The sequence below is a fragment of the Lissotriton vulgaris genome, chromosome 3_2 (assembly GCF_964263255.1).
Source record: "Lissotriton vulgaris chromosome 3_2, aLisVul1.2, whole genome shotgun sequence".
Classification (NCBI taxonomy): domain Eukaryota; kingdom Metazoa; phylum Chordata; class Amphibia; order Caudata; family Salamandridae; genus Lissotriton; species Lissotriton vulgaris.
The window spans coordinates 25,237,341-25,262,035 of NC_141690.1; the positions used below are offsets into that span (position 1 = coordinate 25,237,341).

The 24,695-nt window shown below is 39.3% G+C and overlaps 1 protein-coding gene across 1 annotated transcript in view; it reads left to right on the top strand.

Annotated features, from left to right (window-relative positions):
* The window catches only part of ARAP2 (ArfGAP with RhoGAP domain, ankyrin repeat and PH domain 2), a 1,270,949-nt gene that overhangs the window by 303,771 nt on the left and 942,483 nt on the right, over positions 1 to 24,695 (top strand). The window contains exon 8 of the mRNA XM_086964430.1: positions 18,556 to 18,676. Coding sequence (XP_086820556.1) covers positions 18,556 to 18,676 — 121 coding nt within the window. The remainder of the gene's footprint in view (positions 1 to 18,555; positions 18,677 to 24,695) is intronic.

The following is a 24,695-nucleotide window of genomic DNA, read 5'->3' on the forward strand; positions in this document are numbered from 1 at the left end:
ACTTGAACAACTATCTGCCCACACACCAACTCATCTTCAACATCTTCTGTTTCAACACTCTTTACATTAGAGGAAGTCAACTTTGTCTTACAAACAATAGCAAGATGACCTTTTTTTTATATTTAGGACAAACTACTTTCAAAGCTGGACACTTCTTATCATTTGCCAAATGCTGAGGCTTGTCACACCTGTAGCACTTGTGAATGGTGTACTTACTTCTTATTCCACTCCCACCTCCTTGAAAATTAGGTTTTTTATTGTCTTCTTTCACTACTTGAACAGTTGCTTGTTTGCCTTTTTTAATGGTGTCCACACCCTTCAAAGAGTGTTCAACTCTTTTAGCAACTTGTATTACCTCATCTACCTTATCCAACCACGTTGTAGACTGGCTACTGTGGGAGGTCGTGCCTTTTCTCATACACTCCCAGCTCTCTGGAACAAACTGCCACTGGAACTGCGTAAAGAAACCAAGCTGTTGCTCTTCCGAAAGAAATTAAAAACAGTGCTCTTTCAGCAAGCGTGGGGTTGCCTCTAACTTTTTTTTGATCAGCTGTACCTTCTTAATCGCTTAGTGGATCCTGACAAAGCGCTTAGAGACCCCTGGGTTATAATGCGCTATATAAATCAAATAACTAAATAAATAAATAAATAAATAAATGTATCCCTCATCCAAAGTACTTCTCGGATTCCCTCAATGTTACATCCCAACATGAACTGATCTCTTTCATACAATACATTTGCAAATTTGCAGTAGGAGGCAAGTTTTCTTAGTTGGTTGATGTATCCTTCGAGTAGCAGCTCTTACCAATATGCACCTCTTAAAAAATGATGATATAATTATAATAGAGAACATATTATTAAAGAGAATATATATATATATATATATATATATATATATATATATACATATTACCTACTGGCAGTCGCCAGTAGGTAGTTATAGTTAGGATCGTTTTCCATAGGAAATCCGCAACATTCTATTGGGAATACCTTTGGCGTTGATGGACGGAATTGGCTGAATTTCTCCAAGAAAATGGCCAGCTCAGCTCCGCTCCTTCCCTGAAAATTTGGGGGGGATTCCTCAAGCAGGGGCCGAGATAAAAGGGGGGTCCCAAAACGTGTTTTCCCCATGTTAATTTCCATAGGGCGGTTGGACTCACTTTTAGCCCGAACGGCTGAATGGATTTCCACCAAACTTGTCAAAATTGTAGGGACTGATAGCCCGATGTGCCTTTGCTATGTCTCAAGATATGTGCTCCAGTGGATTTTGAGTAATTTAGGTTAAAAAAATATATATATCTGTATGCGTGCCCTGGTACGCGCACCGGGGCGTGCTCCAGCGCGCTACGTGAGTTCGCGAGCGGAAACCTGATTGGCTCTCGGGTGTCTGTCAACATTCCAAACAGTCCGGAGCGGCCGCCATCTTGTGTCTCGGTATGATCGAGACACAAGAGGTGGCAAAAACAAAGGGGGAAATGACCAAAAGGGGGCATGGTAGACCCCCCCTGACCCCCTACGTTTGATGTGGGGGCCATCATTTTTTTTTTTTTTGCGGACGGAGCGCCCGGTACGCGCACCGGGGAGCGTACCGGGGAGCGTAACATGGGGAAAACCCAGTGAAACAGTAAAATAATAATTTAAAGTGCTTTGAGGTAGGGTAGCTCTGAATAGAGTTGTTGTGTTGTGTGGGTGATTTAAGTACCAACATGTAGGTACCAATGCAGAGTCTTAAATTCAATGTACACCGTCTCCTCTGTAGATATCTTGCATGTTGTTACAGAAGTTATTGTGGTATATGGAATCCATACCATAGTCTGTCAGGAAAGCAGAAACAGATCCTTTAAGCACTCCCTGAGAAGGCCTAGGGGATCATGGGTAGTCTACCCTGCTCCCTTATGATGTTTTCAAGTATTGCATTTTACTCTCTTCTGAATCTACACATAATTGGCGGAGAGATGGTGCATTAGAGACAGACAGTGAGAGAAAGGAGGCAGGAGATGAAAAAGAGATGTCAAATACACATTGGAGATAATATAGTTGGAGAAAGGATGTAACTATGAGCAAACTTACTATGTAGCACAAAAAAGTTGCACAGTATACTATAAGTCTCACTTCATATGCGTTGCATATGGCGAATCATTGTATTGTTGCCAAATGAATACTTTTTTGCAGGGTTCCCACTGGAAAGTACAGTGCCACAGATCAGACATGTGACTTTTGGAGCATTTACTTTCTTTTGTCCCCTTGGGATTTTAAAAAACTCCCACACAAAGTGCTCCTTGGTTTTATAGGGGGTATTATCTTAAGGCAGGAACTGCCTCTTCTCCTCCTCTTCTTCTTCACCACCACTGTGGTGTTGTGGTGGTCCTTGTGGTGGTGGTGGTGATGGTGATGGTGGTGGTTGAGATGCTCCTGCTGCTGCTGCTACTGTAGCCATTTCTCACTTACTACAAACAGGTCTGCAAACAGGTCTTCCTCAGTCAAAGTACAAAGTGAGAATGAGGAAAAAAGGTGGGGGCTTTCATCATTTGGAAAAATAAACTGTTCTGAACCAATGAAAAGTGTTATTTTCAGGTCACATGACCCGACGCGCTTACGCTACGCACCCCTGGGGCGTGCCCGGGGCCGCTTACGTAGCGCGATCGTGTGCGCTCCGGCGCTTCTGGGTGCGCTTATGCTGTGCGTCATAAGACGCATCACGAGGCTAGGCGATACGTCACGATGATGTTTTCGTTCGCGGCAATAGCGCTAACGGGACGCTCACTGGTACACGCACCGGGAGCGTCCAGGGCAAAAAAAATATAAAAATAAAAATAAACATGAACAATATACATAAAAAAAATAGTATTACATAAATATACAATATAGGATTCATTATAAAAAATATTATATTTCATAGCTATAGAAATTTGCTATAAAAAAACTTTGAAATTCACTGAAAAAACATGGGTTTGAGGCCCTATATATAGTTAGGAATTAGCATTTAAAAAACCTATTAAATTCAATGAAAAAACCATAGGTTTGAAACCAGTTAAAGTTAGCTGGAAATTTTACTGACATAAAACTATTGAAATTCCCACGTTATAGTTAGTTGGACTCACTATAACTTGCGCGCCTGCAATGCACTGCTGATGACGTCACATATTACATCACTCATGACATGGTCAGTGACATCACTCATGACATCACTGATGACACCATCCTTGTGACAGAGTGACAGACCTCCTTTCAGTGTAATGTAACCCTTGAAACACATATTCAAAAATAGAAACTAAAATTTTCAAAAAATATGGAGATACCCATACCAGTTACAACAACCAATTCAATAATTCCACCATCTATATACACATCCACTCATTCACCAACAGTTCTATATAGTCACTCATACATATACTCACTCATCATATGTAGTGATACACCTATACATCCTGTTACACACCAACAGTCATTCAAATGTTACTCACACACATACTCACACATGCAAATAAACTATTGAACATCCATTTATTTGCATATACAGCTATACACACACTACCACCTTACTTCTAAGGAAACTTACACATACTTACTCTCTTAAACAATCACTTATAGAAACACATACTTAGTTAAACAGGAACTCTTACAATTTCTCACTCTCACATATACTCACTTATATACATCAATACTCACATATACTAGATTAAAACATATGTGGTTACTGATAAAGACACTAAGGGTGGGCGTAAAATCCGTTTCGCAGGCGAATTTGCGGATTTTCCGCGATTTCGCGATCCGCGAAATCGCGGTAAAATCCGAGAATCAGCGGGGACAAATTGTCAGCCAAGCAAGGGTTACAGCAGCAGGTGCAAAAGTTGAACCTAATTTCTTTGAAACCTTTTACAAAAGGGTGACAGAGAAATTAACTTCAACGTGGGCACCTGCTGCTAATTGCTTCCTGGCGCCTCGTTGCCTACTTGCAACTATTCTCTGACCCTGCTCTGACCCTTGAAGAAGGGTCAGAGAATAGTTACAAGTAGGCAAAGAGGCACCTGTCCAAGGAATTAAACCTCATCAGGAAGCACTTACAGATATAAAAAACAGGAAGAAGGGAGAGGATGGCAAATACACCCATTTTGAGTTGTCAGGAGGGGTTAAACTAAAAGAGACCTTTACAGCACAATTTTCATATGCATTTTGCTAAAAATAAAAAGCTGTATGTTCTGTAGGGGCAACTCAGGAATCTGGCCCTTCAGAGATCCGGCCTCTCTTTCTTTCTCTTGTTCTCTCTCTCCCTCTCTCTCTCCCTCTCTTTCTCTCTCTTTCTATCTATCTATCTCTATCTCTCTCTCCCTCTCCTTTCTTGCTCTATTTATCTCTTTCTCTCTCTCTTTCAAGTTCTTCCTCTTTCTCTGCTTATCTCTTTCTTTTTCCGTTGTTCTCTCTCTCTCTTTCTCTCTATCTCCCTCTCTTTCTTTCTCTCTCTCACATCCTCTCTTTCTCGCTCTCTCTTTCTCTCTCTTTCTTTCTCTCTCACGCTCCCTCTTTCTCTCTCTCTTTCTCTTTCTCTCTCTCTCATCCTCTCTCTCTCTCTCCCTCTCTGTGTCTTTCTCCCTCTCTTTCCATGTCTCTCTCTCTCTGTCTCTCTCTCTCTTTCTCTCTCTCTTTTACTTTCTTGCTCTCTTTCTCTGTATCTTCCTTTCTCTCTCGTTCTCTCTTTCTCTCTCCCTCTCTTTCTCTCTCTTGATCCCTCTCTCCTCTTCTCTCTCCCTCTCTCTCTCTCTCTCTCTCCCGTTCTCCCTCTCTTTCTCTCTTTCACTTTCTTGCTCTTTCGCTGTCTCTCTGTTTCTTTCTCTCTCATTCTGTCTCTCCCTGTTTGTTTGTTTGTTTGTTTGTTTGTTTGTTTGTTTGTTTGTTTGTTTGTTTCTTTCTTTCTTTCTTTCTTTCTTTCTTTCTTTCTTTCTTTCTTTCTTTCTTTCTCACCCCTCTCTCTCTTACTCTCTCTTTCTCTCCCTCTCTTTCCTTTTCTCTCCCTTTCACTTTCACTTGCTGTGCCCATAAACAACTGCATGGTTAACTTCGCCATGCAGGCGGCTCGCGAAGACGCAGAAAGCCCCGCGAACACGCAAAAAACCCAGCGAACACGCAAAAAACCCCGCAAACACGCAAAAAACCAAAAATACGCAAATTCGCAAATTTTGCGGATCGCGAATTTGCAAATCCGCAAATTCGCGGATCGTGAATTCGCAAAATTCGCCCATGCTTAAAAGACACTAGTGAGACAGTCATTCACTCACTAACACACACACATATACACTCATCCACCCATACAGTCCTGCACATATGCGGTCTTCAAAACACATACAAACAGTGAGTCAGTCATTGATGCATCTATGTGCTAAGTAATACCCCCACCAAACCATACAGACACTCATACTGATACTAAAAAAAAACATCTAATAACCCATATACACACACATGTAGCTACTCACCAACACATGCAGCCACTTATACACAAAGTGAAACACTGATACATATATTTAAATATTTAAACATTACTCGCTAATATATGTATTCACTAAGATACACTTAATAAGCCAGTTAACCAATCAATTTTTTAAAAAAAAACATCCATTTAGACACTTATTTAAATATTTATTCTTCCATCAACCTTTACATATACATATATAAAACATATTTATTTTTCAGAAAGACACACATTCACTGGATGGTGTCATCAGTGATGTCATGAGTGATGTCACTGACCATATGTGATGTCATCAGCAGTGCATTGCAGGCGCGCAAGTTATAGTGAGTCCAACTAACTATAACGTGGGAATTTCAATGGTTTTATGTCAGTAAAATTTCCAGCTAAATATAACTGGTGTCAAACCTATGGTTTTTCAGTGAATATATATATATATATATATATATATATATATATATATATATATATATATATATATATATATATATATATATATATATATATATATATATATATATATATAAATAAATATATGATGAGACAATCTTTGCTCATCAGCATGAAGAATGAGCATAAAATAGGAAAAGCTGTGCTCATCAAAGTAAAGAATAACAATGAAAATGATGTGTGTGTATCACACATGTGAAACACAATAAAACAAAACACAACACAAAAGCTGTGTTGCTCAGCGTGAAAAACATGTGTGTGTATAACAGATGTGACACACAATAAATTCTTTGATTGACTTTAAAATAAATAAATAAATATATTTAAATATGTTGTCTATTAATTTATGTGCGTATCACAAAAGTGACACTCAAGGATTTCCAACATAAAATGCCCTGTATCAAGTTGTGTGTGTATCACTGCTGTGACACACGGGGTTGCAATTAGAATTGAATGCAATGTTGCCAGGCACCCAGGCTTATTGAGGAGATAGAAGCACACCCAAGATGGCCACCACGTTGGGTCACACAGGGAGAGGGACGTGACTTCGTTAAACCAAGGAGACGAAGAGCGTGTCAGTGCTTCTAAGCCAAGAAGAACCTCAGCACAAGATGGAAGGAGCATGCTGCCGAAATTTCAAAAGGGAGCAGACTCCAAGACCCTCGCTGCAGGCTAGAAAGTGAGCGCGAACCGCTGCAGTTGCCGGTAATAGAAATTCCACATTTTCTTTACGAAAAGTGATGTACAAAGGAAAAATAGCAAGAGTACTAAGTCAGCATATGGCTATAAGCACTAATGGTCTCTTGTGTAACGTGCCTCAAAATATTTGAAGGTCTGCACTACACAATTTTAAAAGTCTATGCAGTTCAAAATGTCTAGCCCACAAAGCAGTGCGGGACTCTCAGACGATACGCCCAAAAAAACAAAAACACAGACAGTTCTCAGAGAAGACACTGGAGTCCAAATGAAGGGAATAAACTCCCGCAGTAGTTGAGCAGTATTACACGGACAGGTCACAGAAAGTCTGATAGGACCCAACTGAAGAGAGTGAAATCCTTCTTCTTCTTCAGGAATGTATGCAGGAGTCTTGCAAAAATGAAATTAGTTGAGTCGCATTACGGGTAAAAGAAAAACACTACCTTAAAAAGATGCCACACCATCTCTCTCAGTGAACTAGCACTCAACTTATTTATCATAGTACCACACGCTGAGGATCCCATCTTCAGAATCGCAGAATATGGCAATTCACAAAGCACCTCAATTTTAAGAAAATCTGCACCAGAGACATCATATCTACTCTTTTCAAGGGTGGGTCATCCAGGACTGTCACCCTGTTGGCTTGACCATGACCACCCCACCAGTCTCTCTGAATGTGGCATGTGCTCTGCTTTCTCTCGATACTTCTGTTTCCAAGGACTCCATCAATGTCAGTCTTTTCAGTACTGTTCCAACCCATGCTCCCCTGACCAATCATACCATTGCAATGCAGCATTGTGGTTTGTCTGAGTGCCGTGGTTTGGCACTCAGCCAGGGAATGGGGCCGCTGCATGTTCTCCACACGTGCTGTAATGCAGCCTGCGTGGAGTACCTGCAAAGTGCTTGTGAATGTTTTTCAGCCTGAGAGTGCTGGCCAAGCATTCATGTGCACATGGAGTGGGCAAACCATTCCTCCCCTGCCCTGCTCTGAGGGCAGAGCAGCCCCACCCTCCCCGGCCGCAAAGCAGCCGGAACAAATAAAATGATAACATTCAGTTATTATCATTTTATTTTTACTTTAATTACACTGCTCACAAGCAGTGGGGCGACGCTCCTCCACCTTAGCGGAGGAGCTGCCACTTTTATCATTTTCTTTGTTCCTGCTGCTTTGCTGCCAGGGGGATGGGGCTGCTCTGCCCTCAGAGCAGGGCAGGGAAGGCGTGGTTTGCCCACTCCAAGTGGACATGAATGCTTGGCCGCCCCCTCAGGCCTGATAAACATTCACACACACTTTGTATGTTCTCCAGGCAAGCTGCATTTGTCCTGCATGGAGAATATGCTCAGGCCCCCATTCCCTGGCTGAGCATCAAACCACACGCTCAGACCAATCACAATGCTGCATTGCAGTGTTATGATTGGTCAGGCGAGCCTGGATGCTTCCTGGATCCTGTCCGGCCGAGTCCTGAGGCAGAGGAGAGACTGGGGAGACGCAGTGGTGACTAAGGTAAGTTTTATTCATTTATTTTTTATTCTCCCCCAACCCCTGCCACCCCCGATTCGTGCCGGCCGCCATGGGCCCTGATTCATGCACTAGTCACTTTGACACCAATCTTGCACACTCAGACATACTTCCAGTGTCTGTTCACAGAGAGTACTCTGGATCTTAGGATCTGGGAGCCAAAACACTCCACACTGAACATCTGCTGATTTGTGTTCTCCTCCTCCCATTTACAGGCTGCGTTTGTCTTCTTCTATCGTTCTCATCTGTTCCCGAAGCAGCATCTTGGAAATATGGTGGAGGGCTGGTGACTTGCTACCCTTAATTTTCTGTGCAGATGAAAAAAATCCAGCCAATGCAACATCAATTTCTGGTTCCTCTCAGGCTTTGATGGTTAGATTTATCCCCGACTGAGCTTCATCAAGGGTGCTTCCACCCCGACAGGTGCCAGAAACAGTACATTGTTTGGCACCTCTGGTAAAAGATCTATTTGATAGTACCATTTCCTTAGTGTGACTTCGAAGGACGCCCTTAACAGTTATACTATTTGACTTGCCCAGGTTACTAGGAATATCAAGTTTCTCTATGTATGCTTTTGTTACAGGTAATACATATATGTACCATATTTTAAAAAACGCAGACCCATTTCACTGAATCAGTCTTATTTGATGCTTTTAAAACTGGAGGATGATGAACTTATATTTAGGACAAGTTGTTTTTTAAAAGTCATTTTTAACGTACGTAGAAGTATGGAAAACCCTTGAATTATTAATGATTATTGTTCCTCTCTTGCACTTTTGAAATGCGTGACTTAGTAAATGCCCTAATAATGTATTTGATAGTATCTATTGTACCTTTGTAGTTGTAATTGTGAATGTTAAATTGTTTTTAAAATGTGCTTTTATGGATTTTTGAAATCCGAATAAAGATTTTTGATTGATTGATTGATATGTATGTCTGTATATGGTATTTATAAAGCACAACAAAATGATCAGCATAGAGCTCAGAAAATCAATGTTCATCAATCGCCCGAGAAAATACATTTGGAACAGTGGCCCCTGATTGTAAAATTACATCAATAGCAACAGACAGTAAGACCATTAATGTACAAGCGCTGCAATGAGGATCTGTTGGCCCTCATAAATATTCAGCAAGGTGGTTCAGTAGTCCCAGGGGGTAATATTATAAATGGCCCTAGCTTATAGTTAACAAGCATCAATGACCCAAATCTGTTATGTGCATCACTTGATAAAGAAATAATGAGCACACAAAAACCTAAAGAAACTAACACAGACCATACATACATCATGACAGACTGGGACCATTATTGACCAATCTAGTGATCAATAATGTTCCCAGTCTGCGATGAGCATTTAAAGCCCGAGGCAATAATCAGCATTTTCATCATCAGTCTTTTTCCCATAACGTCGTCCATGTCAGCCTGACATGGTCTGTAATAGACGATAGCTGTGTGACCTACCTTCCCTCTGTATTGCAGCCAAGATGGAGTTGTACATCAGCCAACATGGCCTTGTGTACTTTACCGGGTTTGTGCTCATGGAGTTCAGTCTCTCAGAATATTGTCATTTATAGACATTCCACAGTATGTCAGGCCCGGTGGTGCCTCGCAGGGTGATGCTGCTCCACCACAGCTCACCATCTTGCAGTTTTGCTGCTCACTGATGTCCTTTCAGGTGCAAGCCTCTCAGCCTACTCGGTTACTCTGTCCCATGCGTCATTGGATTTCAAGAGTGCTAGGACGCCTCAGCTCCATCAGCTCCATCTGAGCACAAGCCAGTCTTTGTGGGTGGAGAGGTGAATTATGAGGCAAATGCATTGAGGTTGTGCTGATACAGATATCCACAGTGAAACCAGCCTGCCTGAGATCCAAGTAGAATATCAGGTACTCCCCTGGGGGCTGCCCCACCAGAAAATCCAATTAACGACAGTCCTGATTAGCAGTATGTGATAGAAAGTGTCAGTCAGACACATACTCAATTTACTGGCAGAAGGAGACCATGAGAAAACAGCCTGCAAGCTCAAGCAGCAAAACTGCATGAATATTTTGTCTCCTTTTGAAGTGCAGGGAAATTCTCATTATCAACTACTACTCTGATTATAATGGGTACTCTTCGCTGAATTCCTTACTTCATGATATCACTTATAATTACAGAAACCCCAGTGTCTTAAATGCCTAGGAAAATGTGTTCCCCACGTCCGCTCCCCTTCATGGGTGGAGCAATAAATAGGTGATACCCATCTTTTATAGTGGTTGTATTTGATGAGGCTGTATTCTCATGTGTATCTGAGGGCCAGGAGAGACTTTTATATTATGTGGTTTTGTTTTTTGTTTTTCTTTCATTTTGGAACTTTGATCTGCCATGAGGTGTGAGTAAAGCAAAATCGGATCACTGACATAATATAGAATGACAAAATATAGGCTTACCAAAATATAGTCACCAAAATATAAAATGCCAAAATATTGAATTCCTATCTACAAACAGGTAAGTACAAAAATATTGAATCCAAAATATAGTCTGTAAAAAATATAGTCAGTCAAAATATCGAGTTTTTTGAAAATGTCTTAAAAGTAATTTAAAATTAATGAAATAATAAATATAATTAACTAAAACATACTTAAAAATAAGTTATTAATAAAAAATGTACAATATTTTACCGTAGGATAGCAGGAGGGTAACATTTAATATTACCACTCCAGTGAGTGCAACAGTAGGGAAAGCGTTGGATAGCGTAGGGGTAAAAAATACTATTCCCACTCCAGTGAGTGCAACAGTAGGGAAAGCGTTGGATAGTGTAGTGGTAAAAAATACTATTCCCACTCCAGGGAGTGCAACCGTAGGGAAAGCGTTGGATAGCGTAGGGGTAAAAATTACTATTCCCACTCCAGAGAGTGCAACAGTAGGGAAAGCGTTGGATAGCGTAGGGATAAAAATACTATTCCCACTACAGTGAGTGCAACAGTAGGGAAAGTGTTGGATAGCATAAGGGTAAAAATTACTATTCCCACTCCAGAGAGTGCAACAGAAGGGAAAGCGTTGGATAGCCGGAGGTTAAAATTTACTATTCCAACTCCAGAGCGTGCAACAGTAGGGAAAGCGTTGGATAGCGTAGGGGTAAAAATTACTATTCCCACTCCAGAGAGTGCAAAAGTAGGGAAAGAGTTGGATAGCGTAGGGGTAAAAAATACTATTCCCACTCCAGAGAGTGCAACAGTAGGGAAAGCGTTGGATAGCGGGAGGGTGAAAATTACTATTCCCACTCCAGTGAGTTTAACAGTAGGGAAAGTAATGACATAATATATTATTAAAAATAAATTAAATATCAATCCCAATAAAACATTAATTGAACTTATTAACCAATGTAATATTATGTAATAATTAATTAGAAATACAACTACATATTAGTCATTAAAAATTAATAACCTATTCATAATTATTTAACAACTAATTAATTTTCAATAAAAAAACTAATTAATAATACAAATTAATACCAATTAAAAATTAACAGTAAATTAATTATCAATACACAAAAAATATTTTTAACATGTAATTAATTACAATTACATTACTTCCCACCCTATTCCCCTATAAACCCACATCCCACTACAGAAAATACATTAATACAATTATCATAATTATCAAATATTTAATTAATACAAAATAATTACCAATTAATAAAAATTCATTGCCAATTAATAGAAAAAATTACCAATTTAAAATTAATTAACAATAAATTTAAAATCAATACCAATGAATGAAAAAAATTATTTACTTAATTACAATTAAATTACTTCCCACCCTATTCCCCTATAAACCCACAACCCGCTACAGAAAATAAATGTAGAAAATTAACATAATTAACAATTAATCAATTAATACAAATTAATTGGCAATTAATAAAAATTAATTACCAATTAAAAAATAACAATAAATTCAAAATGAATACCAATAAATAAATAGAAAAATTTAATTAATTACAATTAAATCACTTCCCACCCTATTCCCCTATAAACCCACAACCCGCTACAGAACTAAAAAGCAAAATTTAATTACAAATTAATAATAATTGCTAAAAATATATATTTAATTTAATATAATTAAATTACTTCCCACCCTATTCCCCTATAAACCCACAACCCGCTACAGAATTAAATTACACAAAAATTAAATAACATAAAATTCATTACTTAAAATACATTAAACATACATTACAAAAATTAATATACACCTTTCACACATATACTAACATACAAAACACTTTTAAAAAATTGATATTATTAAAAAATTGATATATTTAATGCCTATATTGTATACTTCGATATTTTGACTTCTATATTTTGAAAATCGATATTACTTACCTTAAATTCGATATTTTTAACCACTATATTGTGTCCATTCGATATTTTGTCCATTCTATATTTATACTTCGATATTATGTCCATTCTATATTTTGGAATCGATATTATGTCTGTTTACCAGCAAAATCATTCTTCCTCATCTATACTTTTCTGAATATTCTTCTTTCCACCAACTGTCTGGTTTCTGATGAAGGTGAGACAGCAGAGGGTAGAGTGAATTCCTTCATATCCAGAATACATGACGGGGATTCAGTATGATAGGGCAATGAGCTGCTATCTCTCCTGATCACTGTAATTGTGCAGTACTCGAGCCCTGTTTTGGGTACTCTGCCTACACCTTGCAGCACTGATGGCTGTAAGAGCAATTGAAGGCAGATCCCAGCTTCAGTGATGTTTTGGGTGTGGTCATGAATGCTTCTTCTGTCTACGCATATATGGATATGAGTCAGTTGATGAACATTTACCATCATAGTGTGTTCACGAGTAACTGATTTTTGTTAGAGTCCAGGAGAGCATAGAACTGGCAAAGATCACTGCAGTAGAGTCCCATTGTCAATGTTCTATCGCCTGAGCAGTGAACCCCTTCAACATATTGTTCAGTCTCCCCTGACCTTAGGCTGGAGGGGGATCTCAACAATGTTACCCCCAAACCTGTTGCCTTCACCCTCCTTTTTTTCTGAATTCATTTTTCTGGCCTTAGGACTCTATGCACTTTACCACTGCTAACCAATGCTGAAGTGTATGTGCTCTCTCCTTTAAACATACCTTTGTTGGCAAATTTAAGTTACTTTTAAGTTCCTAGTGAAGTGGGATTACATGTACTCAGGGCCTGTAAATTAAATTCTACTTGTGGGGCTGCAGCACTTATTGTGCCACCCACTTAAGTAGCCTTTTTAACATTTCTCAGGGCTGCCATTGCAGCCTGTAGGCAGTGTTAAACTATTGGTTTCACTTGCCGAAATAAACTCCTTTCCAGGAGTAAAAGTCCCTCTTTATTACATATAAGCACCCCTAAGTTACTTTCTAAACAGCCCATATGGCAGGGTGCACTGTATTTAAAAGTTTGACATGTATTTTAAGTTTGACATCTCACTAATTTGAGGCTTACATTTTCTCCACCGATTCCTTGTCTCCACCTATTCTACACCAGTTTGCTTCACCTTAAGTGTTAAAAAAGCTAGAAGTGGGGTATGATCTTCAGCTTCAATGCAGCTAAGCGCTGGTACACTCTGCTGCTTGATATTCGAGAACATTGCTTTTGAAAAGCCCGTAAAACATGGCTCTTTAAATATTAACCGTCTCACGATGCCTTCCTGTTCTACATAACGCAACTTCTTTGAACTCAGCACTGGGATGCCTTTGGGTTCCCAGGCGCTTTATAAATCCTATAGTTTAATATAGGATAACATAGGGTTCCTCTATTACAAGTATTAAGTGATAACTCATGTCTGAGAGCAGATAGAAATGTTGTTTGAGGTGTCTAAGGAATGGTCATTTAAAATTCTCTTTAATTCTAAAGTATGATTTTAAGTCACATTTCTGAAAATGCCACTTTCAGAAAGGTGCCATTTTCTTGTCCTAAACATTTGGTACAGCTTTTTTATTGGGTCGCATGATTAAGTGTAGATGGCAGTTGAACTTTGTGTAATCCTCCCATACAGCCACACAATAACAGGACTGAGTAGTGGAAGGATGGGACACCCAAACAGGGTGGAGGTGAGGGGGCGCAGCCCTACTTTAACGTCAAAGACCCTGCCTTAGCTCACACACAAAGATGGTGCATCAGGCTCGGGCTGTCCCATTTTTGGGTCGAACCCCAGAATATGACTTCTGTGTGTAAAAAGATTTTAAAAACCACCTATTGGTCTTATGTTAATGACGAGCCATCTCACTGTCCATCTACTGGTATACTGACTCAGAAATTTTTGTCCATAAAAGACAATGCTGCATTCAAATCGTTCATGGATGAGATAAACCCACCACTAGCAAAAACTTTATATATGCAATTCAGATATGGGGTATTACAGACCAATGTTCATACATGTAAATGGGGAGATAGCAATGAGGATGGTATCTGTACCCTTTGCCCACTAAAGGCCAAGGAAGATGATGCCCATCTATTGTTGTTCTGTTCCGTTTATGTGTCACCTAGACAGCGCTGGATAAAACCCTTGTGTAAAAATTCGGGTGTCAGGACGTATAAAGAGGCTGAGCGTATTATAAGGTCTAATACCTCACAACTGGTGGGTTTTTGCATAAGCATGTTCTTATTCAATGTGTTCCTTATTAGGAAACGAGTTGGACATAAATTATAATGTACTATTGAAATCTGCAGTCTTCTCCCACATTGTAAAATAACGCAGAATGCACTGAGTTCACTTTTTGTACAAATTATGTGGTTTTAAAGATTTTAATCTAGGTTTTTACTCTGGCTTTTTACAAGGAATCAACCTTTTTTATGGTTTTAATTAGATTTTATGTAATATGCATAATTAATTGCCCAGAATTAATTGTTACTCTGTCCCACTATAACAATTGTAATGTCTTATGTGATCAATTGTTGTCAAAGGCATTTTTTAAATTCTTTGATTGTAAATGGTTTTTTTTCTCTTGTCTGTACTTCCTGCTTTTATGGCTATATTAGCCGAAATAAAGTTGAACTGAACACGCACAAAGAATTTCACCCTAGCCTATTGCACCCAAAGAGAGATTGGGACCAGGGCAGGGAGGCAGTACATTTCATGCATTTCTGTGGGGTGACAACACCAGAGGTTTCTTCCTCTTCAAAGCTGGAATCAGGTATAAAAACATAACCCTCAGATCCTCTCTTCAGTTTACATTTGGACCTTCAGGACTGCTCTGCTGCCTGTGACCTGCTGGGTACTTTAGAGAACTGCCCTGCTACAACAAGAGCTGCCTGAACTCTGCCTTGTGCCCTCAGAGGTTTGCCCTGTTGTTTGAGCCCTGTTCCACTGCTCTACCCAGGACTACCAGAGTGACTTCAAAGGCTAGTCGGCTGGCCAGAGCCTCAGGGACAGAAAAATCTCCAATCATCTTGGACCTGCACCAGGACCCAACCAGAGTGAGTCCTAACCCTTCAAGTGGTGTCCCTCTGTCCTGGACCCTTGGAAGCAGTTCTACAGGTGCCTAGAAAGCCAAAATACAAACCAAGAGACCTTTTCAGCTAAGAAGTGCTGTGAGAACCTAGAGGAGACTGGTACCTATCTGCTCGCCATTCCACCTAAGTTGCATTGCCAGTCGACCAGACTTTGTGTCAGCTCATGATAAGTTCTTCTATATAGAAGCAAATCCTGTTGAACTGCTCCTTGCAGAATGGGTATTCGACCTTGTCTGCTCCAGCCTGCAGCACTGTTCATCTAGAGATTTTCAACTTCCATAAAAGAGACCAAATTTGAATGTAGAAATCTTCACCGCAATTTCATCCAGCTGCTCCCCGACGATGACGCCTCCTCCTCAGACACCACTTGCTGCCTTACCCCACTGAAATTTACCTTCATGGACATTTTTCTTCAAAAATTATTCTAAGTCCATAGGAAAGCGGAGACTGTGCCAAATACACTTTTAGTAACAAAATCATGCTCCATCACTGTCAGCCATAACTGTTGACTTTGCCCCTGTCTGCCGCAACTAAGAATCCATGGTTGGCACTTTGATCATTTATGTGGTAGTTTGCACTCTAAACTTTGGTTCTACTGAATAGATCTTTGTTGATTTGTCAAATAATTTATTAAAATTTACTCTATCTTTTTAATATTCTATTTTTATTTTGTAAAGGAATTTGAAATTGGAGACCTGAAATGAAATTGAAATGATCAGATTGACTTGTGAGAGCAGTGCAAGTGGATCAAACAGAGTATAATATAGATGATGTGAGACAATCTCCAACCTTCCCATTGAAATAAAAATGTTGTGTTTTTTTGCTGTTGAATTTTTAAAATATTTGTGAATAAAGCAAAATATTTCATAATTTGTGTATCTGTTTGATGAATGCTTGTGTTTTAAAGCACAAATTGCTTTTGCCAGGGTGCTCAACTTTTAGTAATGGACTCAGTGAGGGTCCCTGTATTCCAAATAATGACTCAATATGGGGTTTCAGGATTCCAGTAATAATTAAAAGGGGATCCACCAAAGGCTACAGTTTAAGTATCACTGTTATAGAGGATTCTACTGAACTTGTCATTGTGAAATTATTACTTTACATGATACACAGTATTTGCAAAAATAAGCAAGAGCAGTTAAAGGGTGCATAGAGAACTGTACTACCCTAAATGTCATAAGGAGCACATAGCAGATACATGCAATGTAATAAATACTGCATCCGGTAGAGGAGTTTGCAAAGTAGGTTGAAAAGTTTAGAGAGATGATCCATTTCTACTAAATCACTCATAATCCTGCCAAACCTCTAGAGGATTGCACTGCTCTCCCACCTGTGTAGTTTCTAAGATATCTGCAGGGAAATTGTTTTTTTTTATCTCTTTCTTAAGGACTTTATGGGATAGATATGTGGTGATATGGAGATGGATAGGCTTCCACAATTTAGGTAAATGTCTTCTTAAGTATTTTTTCAGAATCCTCTCCTGTCTGGGATATACAAGTATAAGGCTACCTGTACTTTAAGGTTGCCTATGGCCACAGAGGGTAGGCTTTTTAGATGTAACTCATTACCTTGGAGGGTTTTATGAATAATGCTTTTCAGAATATTTCTCATTTTGAGAAATTGAGCCGCGTGCTATGTGGTTGTACTTCCTAGTGCCTCATACTAGTGCTGTTGTAGTGTTCAGAGCAATACTAAAGGGGCTGATGGACTGAGTGTTGAACAATGCAAGCACTCACCCCCAGTCAACTGATCTGGGTTTAATCCACCATAATTCTTTAGCTCACTCCGTCACCCCAGTTCAGACATGACCATATGCAAATCAATCTGACGCTGTGCCTCATGGGAACAGTCCATCCCGAACTGCCAAGCCATGTCTTTCCTGGACCAGAAACAAGTATCCTGGGACCAGTTTCTGGCTAATCAGACATCATCAGGCAGGCTAGCTTGAATCCAGTGGCAAAGTGAGCAAGGGACCCATGTCTGGGCATACCCTGCCAACTTACGGCGAACAAAGCAATACCAAAGGGGATGATAGACGGAGTGTTTAACAATGCAAGCACTCACCCCCAGTCAACTGATCTGGATTTAATCCACCATCATTCTTTAGCTCACTCCGCCACCCCAGTTCAGACATGGCCATATGCAAATCAGTCTGACCTTGTGCCTCATGGGAACAGTCCAGGCCGAACTGCCAAGCCATGTCTTTCCTGGACCGGAAACAAGCACCCTGGAACCAGTTTCTGGCTAATCAGCCATCACCAGCCATTTAGCTTGAATCCAGTGGCAAATTGAGCAATCGACCCACGTCTGGGCATACCCTGCCAACTTAGGGCGAACAAAGCAATAGCAAAGGGGATGATGGACGGAGTGTTGAACAATGCAAGCACTCACCCCCAGTCAACTGATCTGGGTGTAAGCCACAATCATTCTTTAGCTCAGTCCACCATGCAGTGTTCAGAACAGCTTTCACCGAGGCAACAAGTACCTTTGATATTCAGGACCATACTAAAGTTTGACCAAGAGAGGAGTAAAGATTGGACCACTTATTTAAAATCTTAGGTCGGTACGAAACCAACCTACATTCCAGATTTCTACTGAGAGAAAATACGACAAAAGTCTGAGAGATTGGTAAAATGGGGAAGAGTGCAAATCCACGTTCTATTTTACAAGATATATCCTTTTCAGATGCCACAGGTAATATCTAGCTGAGATCACCGCAGGCCTACATGATACACACCGAAACCTTCCATTTCTAGAAAGAAGTGAGCTTGAATAATGTGGGAAGCGGTTGTTTTTACTGTCTGCACCAAAATGTCCCAACCTAAATTAACCAAGATGTCCTTAACGCCATGGTTTGTAAATGGCGTGCATTGGATTTTAGTTAAAACTGTTATTGTGTTTCTGTGGTTTCTAGTTACTATGTAAAGATATTTATTTAAAATATACATTTTTAGGAGGTGTATTCTAAAGGCATCATCCCAGTATCTGCAATAAAGACAGTTCATGCTCACGGAGAAAGCAAGTTTGAAGTGGTTACATCCCAGAGGAAATTTGTCTTTCGTACTGAGAAGGAAGGTAAGAAAGATGCATATGTGATCATTAATAACCATATAATAGTTGCTGATACTTTACTAAAGATTAAAAAGAAACGCTGTGTAGGTATTAATCTTAATTTTTCGATCTATAATTCCACAGTAACACAATGAAACAATTACCTAGATTGTTGAAGGTTTGACACATTAGGTGAAAACATGATCGAATACTTGCATGCATTCTGTTCCTGGGATCACTCTAAGTGCATTTTAGAAATGGTGCTGATTTCCAGGCTGTAGGGCAAGCTAATTTACCGTTAGTAATTTATGCTTAGCAAATCCTCACATGTTATTCCCAGTGTGCTACATGCGCATTCTATGGACAACAGTGAAAAACAAAATGATTTTTAAAAAAGTATCCATTTTAATTGCCCACATTGTTATTGACTGATAGGAAATTGTATGCTATTTATTGTTTGCTCCTCCCGCGAATTTTGAAACTAAGTGAAAGGATAATGAACAGTGAGAACTAATGATATATTTAGGAGTGTGCGACATTTTCAGAAATCATTCGGGCTGAGTTGCATTAGGTTCATACATGGTCTATATGAAAACATAATTAATTCTAATACTTAGCTTTGTACATTTCTTGTAGAGTGAATACGCCAAATGTTAAACTATTCTACATTTCCAATTGAAAAATTTATGAGTTTCTCTTTTCTAATATTTTCTTGTGTTTCCGCATATGTTGTACGAGAAATACGGGTTTAATCAAGGTTGCTGCACTCATATTATTTCACAGTTTGATTAGATTGGTATTACAGGACGATGTGCCTTTTGTTGTTATTTCTTCTATGTTTGCAGACTCATTTTTTCATACTTAGCCTCATAACATTATAAAAGTTGCTTATACATTTTGTTAGTATCTTGCTAAGGATTATTAGTTGTGCAAAATGTTTAGAATGTCTTTCTGATTCCATTATTTTGCCTTGCTGGTGAAACATAGTGGCTTAACTCAAAATAACCCCCCCATCCCCTCACCGGGTAGAATGTGAGGAGGAGTTCCAAAGTCTTTCACATCTGACAGATATCAAATGGCCTCTGGGCTCAATGGGGGTGCGTGAAGAGATGGGCCCCCTCTAACCCTTGCAAAACAATTTGGGGATGAAAAGTCCATCTCTTTGCCACAAAGCATATTTTACTGACTTTTTATTTAGATTGTTACCATTATTTTGACTACTTGGTGCCCATTCACCCCTTCCATAGTGATGACGAACCCCAGCCGTCATGCACCACGGTGCTCGTGTGCTGATGACGGCTGGGGTTCGTCACGGCCCGCCCCTGTTCGTGTTGTTTACAGCACACCAGGGGAATCGCGGCCGCATGGAAGGGGTTAAAATAGATGCTCATGATCTCACAATATTTTTACCAATAAGTAACAGGATGTAATAATGCAACATCACTAAATAACATCATCTAGCCAATCAAAGAAGTCATAATATACCCATAGTGATGTAATTGATAATGTCAATGTTAAGGTGATATGTATGTTCACAAGTAATGTCACCTGGTACATGATGGGTAAGATTATTTGAACAACATTTGTGGAGTTATGGTTTGCATCATGCAAACATAGTTAACCGTAATTGGACAATTTTAGATGGAGTTCAGGTTTTCTTGGTCCCCATAACTTCCCTATACCTAAGTTAAAGAAAAAAAAAAAAGAAAAAAAATTATATATATATATATATATATATATATATATATATATATATATATATATATATTACCTACTGGCGGTCGCCAGTAGGTACATATAGTTAGGATTTTTTTGAATAGGGATTTCTGAAAATTCTATATTGAATAACTTTGGCGTTGATGAACGGAATTGGCTGAAATTTCCAGGAAAATGGCACATTTTGTTTCTGAGCGTCCCCTGAAAGTTTGGGGGGGGGGTTTCGTCAAGCGGGGGCCGAGAAAAAAGGGGGGTCCCAAAACTTGTTTTTAACATTGAGTTTTCCATAGGGCGGTTGGACTCACTTTTAGCTCGAACGGCTGAATGGATTTCCACAAAACTTGGCAAAATTGTAGGGACTTGTAGCCCGATGTGCCTTTGCTATGTCTCAAGATATATGCTCCAGTGGTTTTTACGAAAATTAACTTTGAAAAATATATATTGGGCTATATGTATGTTAGAGCCCAAATGTAGCCCAATGTAGCCCAATGTAGCTCAAAGATGGCCACCAGAGACATAAAAAACCAAATGTAGCACAAATATCAGCCAGATGTAGCCCAACTATAGCCCAGTGACAGAATGTCCCAGAGTGTTCTAAAGAACAACTAGAGCGCTAACAGTCTTACTTATGACAAAAGTATGGCACACCTGAAGTCATCTTGATTGGAATAAAGTGTTAACACTTAAAACATTTAATTTGCAAAGGAACAAAATGAGGGGTTTCATTTTGCCATAGAAATGTTATATATTACCTACTGGCGGTCGCCAGTAGGTATATATAGTTAGGATTTTTTTGAATAGGGATTTCTGAAAGTTCTATGTTGAATAACTTTGGCGTTGATGGACGGAATTGGCTGAAATTTTCAGGAAAATGGCACATTTTGTTTCTGATCATCCCCTGAAAGTTTGGGGGGGTCTGTCAAGCGGGGGCCGAGAAAAAAGGGGGGTCCCAAAACGTGTTTTTAACATTGAGTTTACCATAGGGCGGTTGGACTCACTTTTAGCTCGAACGGCTGAATGGATTTCTATGAAACTTGGCAAAATTGTAGAGACTGTTTGCCCGATGTGCCTTTGCTAGGTCTCAAGATATGTGCTCCAGTGGATTTTGAGAAATTAACGTTCAAAAAAATCTATATATCTGTGACAGCGTCCCGGTTAGCGCCCCGGTTCGCGTACCAGACGCGTAACGGAACTTCGCGAGGAGAAGCAGATTGGCTCTCCGGTGACTCTCAACATTCTAAACAGTCCGGAGCGGCCGCCATCTTGTCTCTCAGTAGGATCGAGAGACAAGAAGTGGAAATAAACGAAGGGGGAAATGAATGAAAGGGGCAAGATAGACCCCTCCTGACCCCCTAGGATTGATGTGGGGGCTATTAAAGGGCCCCGCGGGGCAAGAAAATAAAAGAATTTTTTTTTCGATTTTTCGCGGTGGAAGCGCTACCCGGTACGCGAACCGGGTAGCTCACCGGTAGCGTAACGGGAGTCCGCCATCTTGTGTTTCGGACGAATTTAGTCACAAGATGGAGGATAAACAATGTTGAGAATGGGTATAAGGGGGCACGGGAGACATATCCTGACCCCCTAGGTTTTCTGAGGGTGGCTGAGGAGGCCCATCTATGTAAAAAAAAAAAATCGCACGGTTAGCGCACGGTCCGCGCACCGGGTAGCGTTCCGGAAAGCGTAACAAGGGGAAAACCAAGGGAAATAGTAAAATAATATTTTAGAGTGCTTTGAGGTAGGGTAGCTCTGAATAGAGCTGTTGTGTTGTGTGGGTGATGTAAGTACCAACATGTAGGTACCAATGAAGAGTCTAAAATTCAATGGACACCGTCTCCTCTGTAGATATTTTGTATGTTCTAATATGGGTTATTTAAATATAAATGTGTGGAAAAGCACTTCATGCTTTAAAGCAATTGTATTTTTGAACTGATTGTTCTTTCCTCTTAGTCCTCCTCTCTTTTTTTTTTCCCCACACTCTTCTTCAGCATGGTAGTTGATACATTCGTTCCCTCAAAAAATGTATATACATAACAAAAATTATATTAAATACATATAAAATATATTTTTCCTTTAAAAGAAGAATACATTTTACAGCTTTTGATATTTGCTATTAAAAAAACATTGAAATTCACTGAAAAAACCATAGGTTATAGACCATATATAGTTAGGAATTAGCATTTACAAAACCTTGAAAATTCACTTAAAAAACCATAGGTTATAGACCATATATAGTTAGGAATTAGCATTTACAAAACCTTATTTTACTCACACAAAACCATTGAAATTCGCATATATAGTTAGTTGCACTAACTATATATCGCGCACCCGCAATCTACTGCTGATCATGTCACATATTACATCATTCATGACATGGTCAGTGACATCACTGATGACATCACTGATGACATCTCAAATGACATCACTGATGACATCACTGTTGACATCTCATTTGACATTACTGATAACATCACTGATGACATCATTCATGTGATAATACGATGAACCTCTTCAGACTCTAATATAACCTTAGATACACTCAGTGTAAACAGACACTCACAGACTGTCACTCATCCATGGAGTTACTCACACACCTAGTCAGTCATGCAAAGAATCAATCACACCTCCATTTCCTCAACTATACAGTTATACACACCTTACTTATTCAAACATATACTAACACATATTTACTCTCTTATACAATCCCTGATACAAGTTCACAATGATCCATACAGCCACTCACACATTCACTGGCTCTTATGCACAGTTATTTATATATGTCAACTCTCACATGTACTGTGTTTTACATATGTACTTACTTTGACATGTAGCACTGAGATATCCATTCACTCACCAATACACTCATGCACACAGTCAATAGCCCATACAGCTGTTTCCACATGCACTTTTAAACCCATACATCTAGTGAATCAACTGCTCACACATCTATGCACAGTCATACACCTCCCAGCCACCCACACACACACTCAATCTCCCATACAAATACTTGGGCAACCAATCAATAACCCATATAGTTACTCATATAGCTACTGATCAACACATGCAGCAGTTTACAGAACAACAGACATAATGATGCACAAATTAAGACAGTTTAGTCACTAACCCATGCACTCAGTGAGACACATTTAATCACTCACTCATAAGTCAGTCATGCACCTACTAAATCCTTCATCCAGACACTTATACATCCACTCATTCTTCAATATGTAAGACATATTTTAACTTTACAGAAACATACAGTCACTGGATGTTGTCATCAGTGATGTCATCAGTGATGTCATTTGAGATGTCATCAGTGATGTCATCAGTGATGTCACTGACCATGTCATGAATGATGTAATATGTGACATGATCAGCAGTGGATTGCGGGTGCGCGATATATAGTTAGTGCAACTAACTATATATACGAATTTCAATGGTTTTGTGTGAGTAAAATAAGGTTTTGTAAATGCTAATTCCTAACTATATATGGTCTATAACCTATGGTTTTTTCAGTGAATTTTCAAGGTTTTGTAAATGCTAATTCCTAACTATATATGGTCTATAACCTATGGTTTTTTCAGTGAATATATATACATATATATTCACTGAAAAAACCATAGGTTTCACACCAGTTATAGTTAGGAATTAGCATTTAAAAAACCTTTTAAATTCACTGAAAAAACCAGAGGTTTCACGCCAGTTATAGTTAGCTGGAAATTTTACTGACATAAAACCATTGAAATTCCCACGTTATTGTTAGTAGGACTCACTATAACTTGCGCGCCTGCAATGCACTGCTGATGACGTCACATATTACTCACTCATGACATGGTCAGTGACATCATTCATGACATCACTGATGACACCATCCTTGTATCAGAGTGACAGACCTCCTTTCAGCGTAATGTAACCCGTGAAACACATATTCAAAAATAGAAACTAACATTTTCAAAAAAATGGAGATACCCATACCAGTTACAGCAACCAATTCAGTAATACCACCATCTATATGCACATCCACTCATTCATCAACAGTTCTATATAGTTACTCATACATATACTCACTCATCATATGTAGTGATACACATATACATCCTGTTACACACCGACAGTCTTCCAAAAGTTACTCACACACATACTCACACATGCAAATAAACTATTGAACATCCATTTATTAGCATATACAACTATACACACACTACCACCTTACTTCTAAGGAAACTTACACATACTTACTCTCTTAAACAATCACTTATAGAAACACATACTTATTTAAACAGGAACTCTTACAATCTCTCACTCTCACATATACTCACTTATATACATC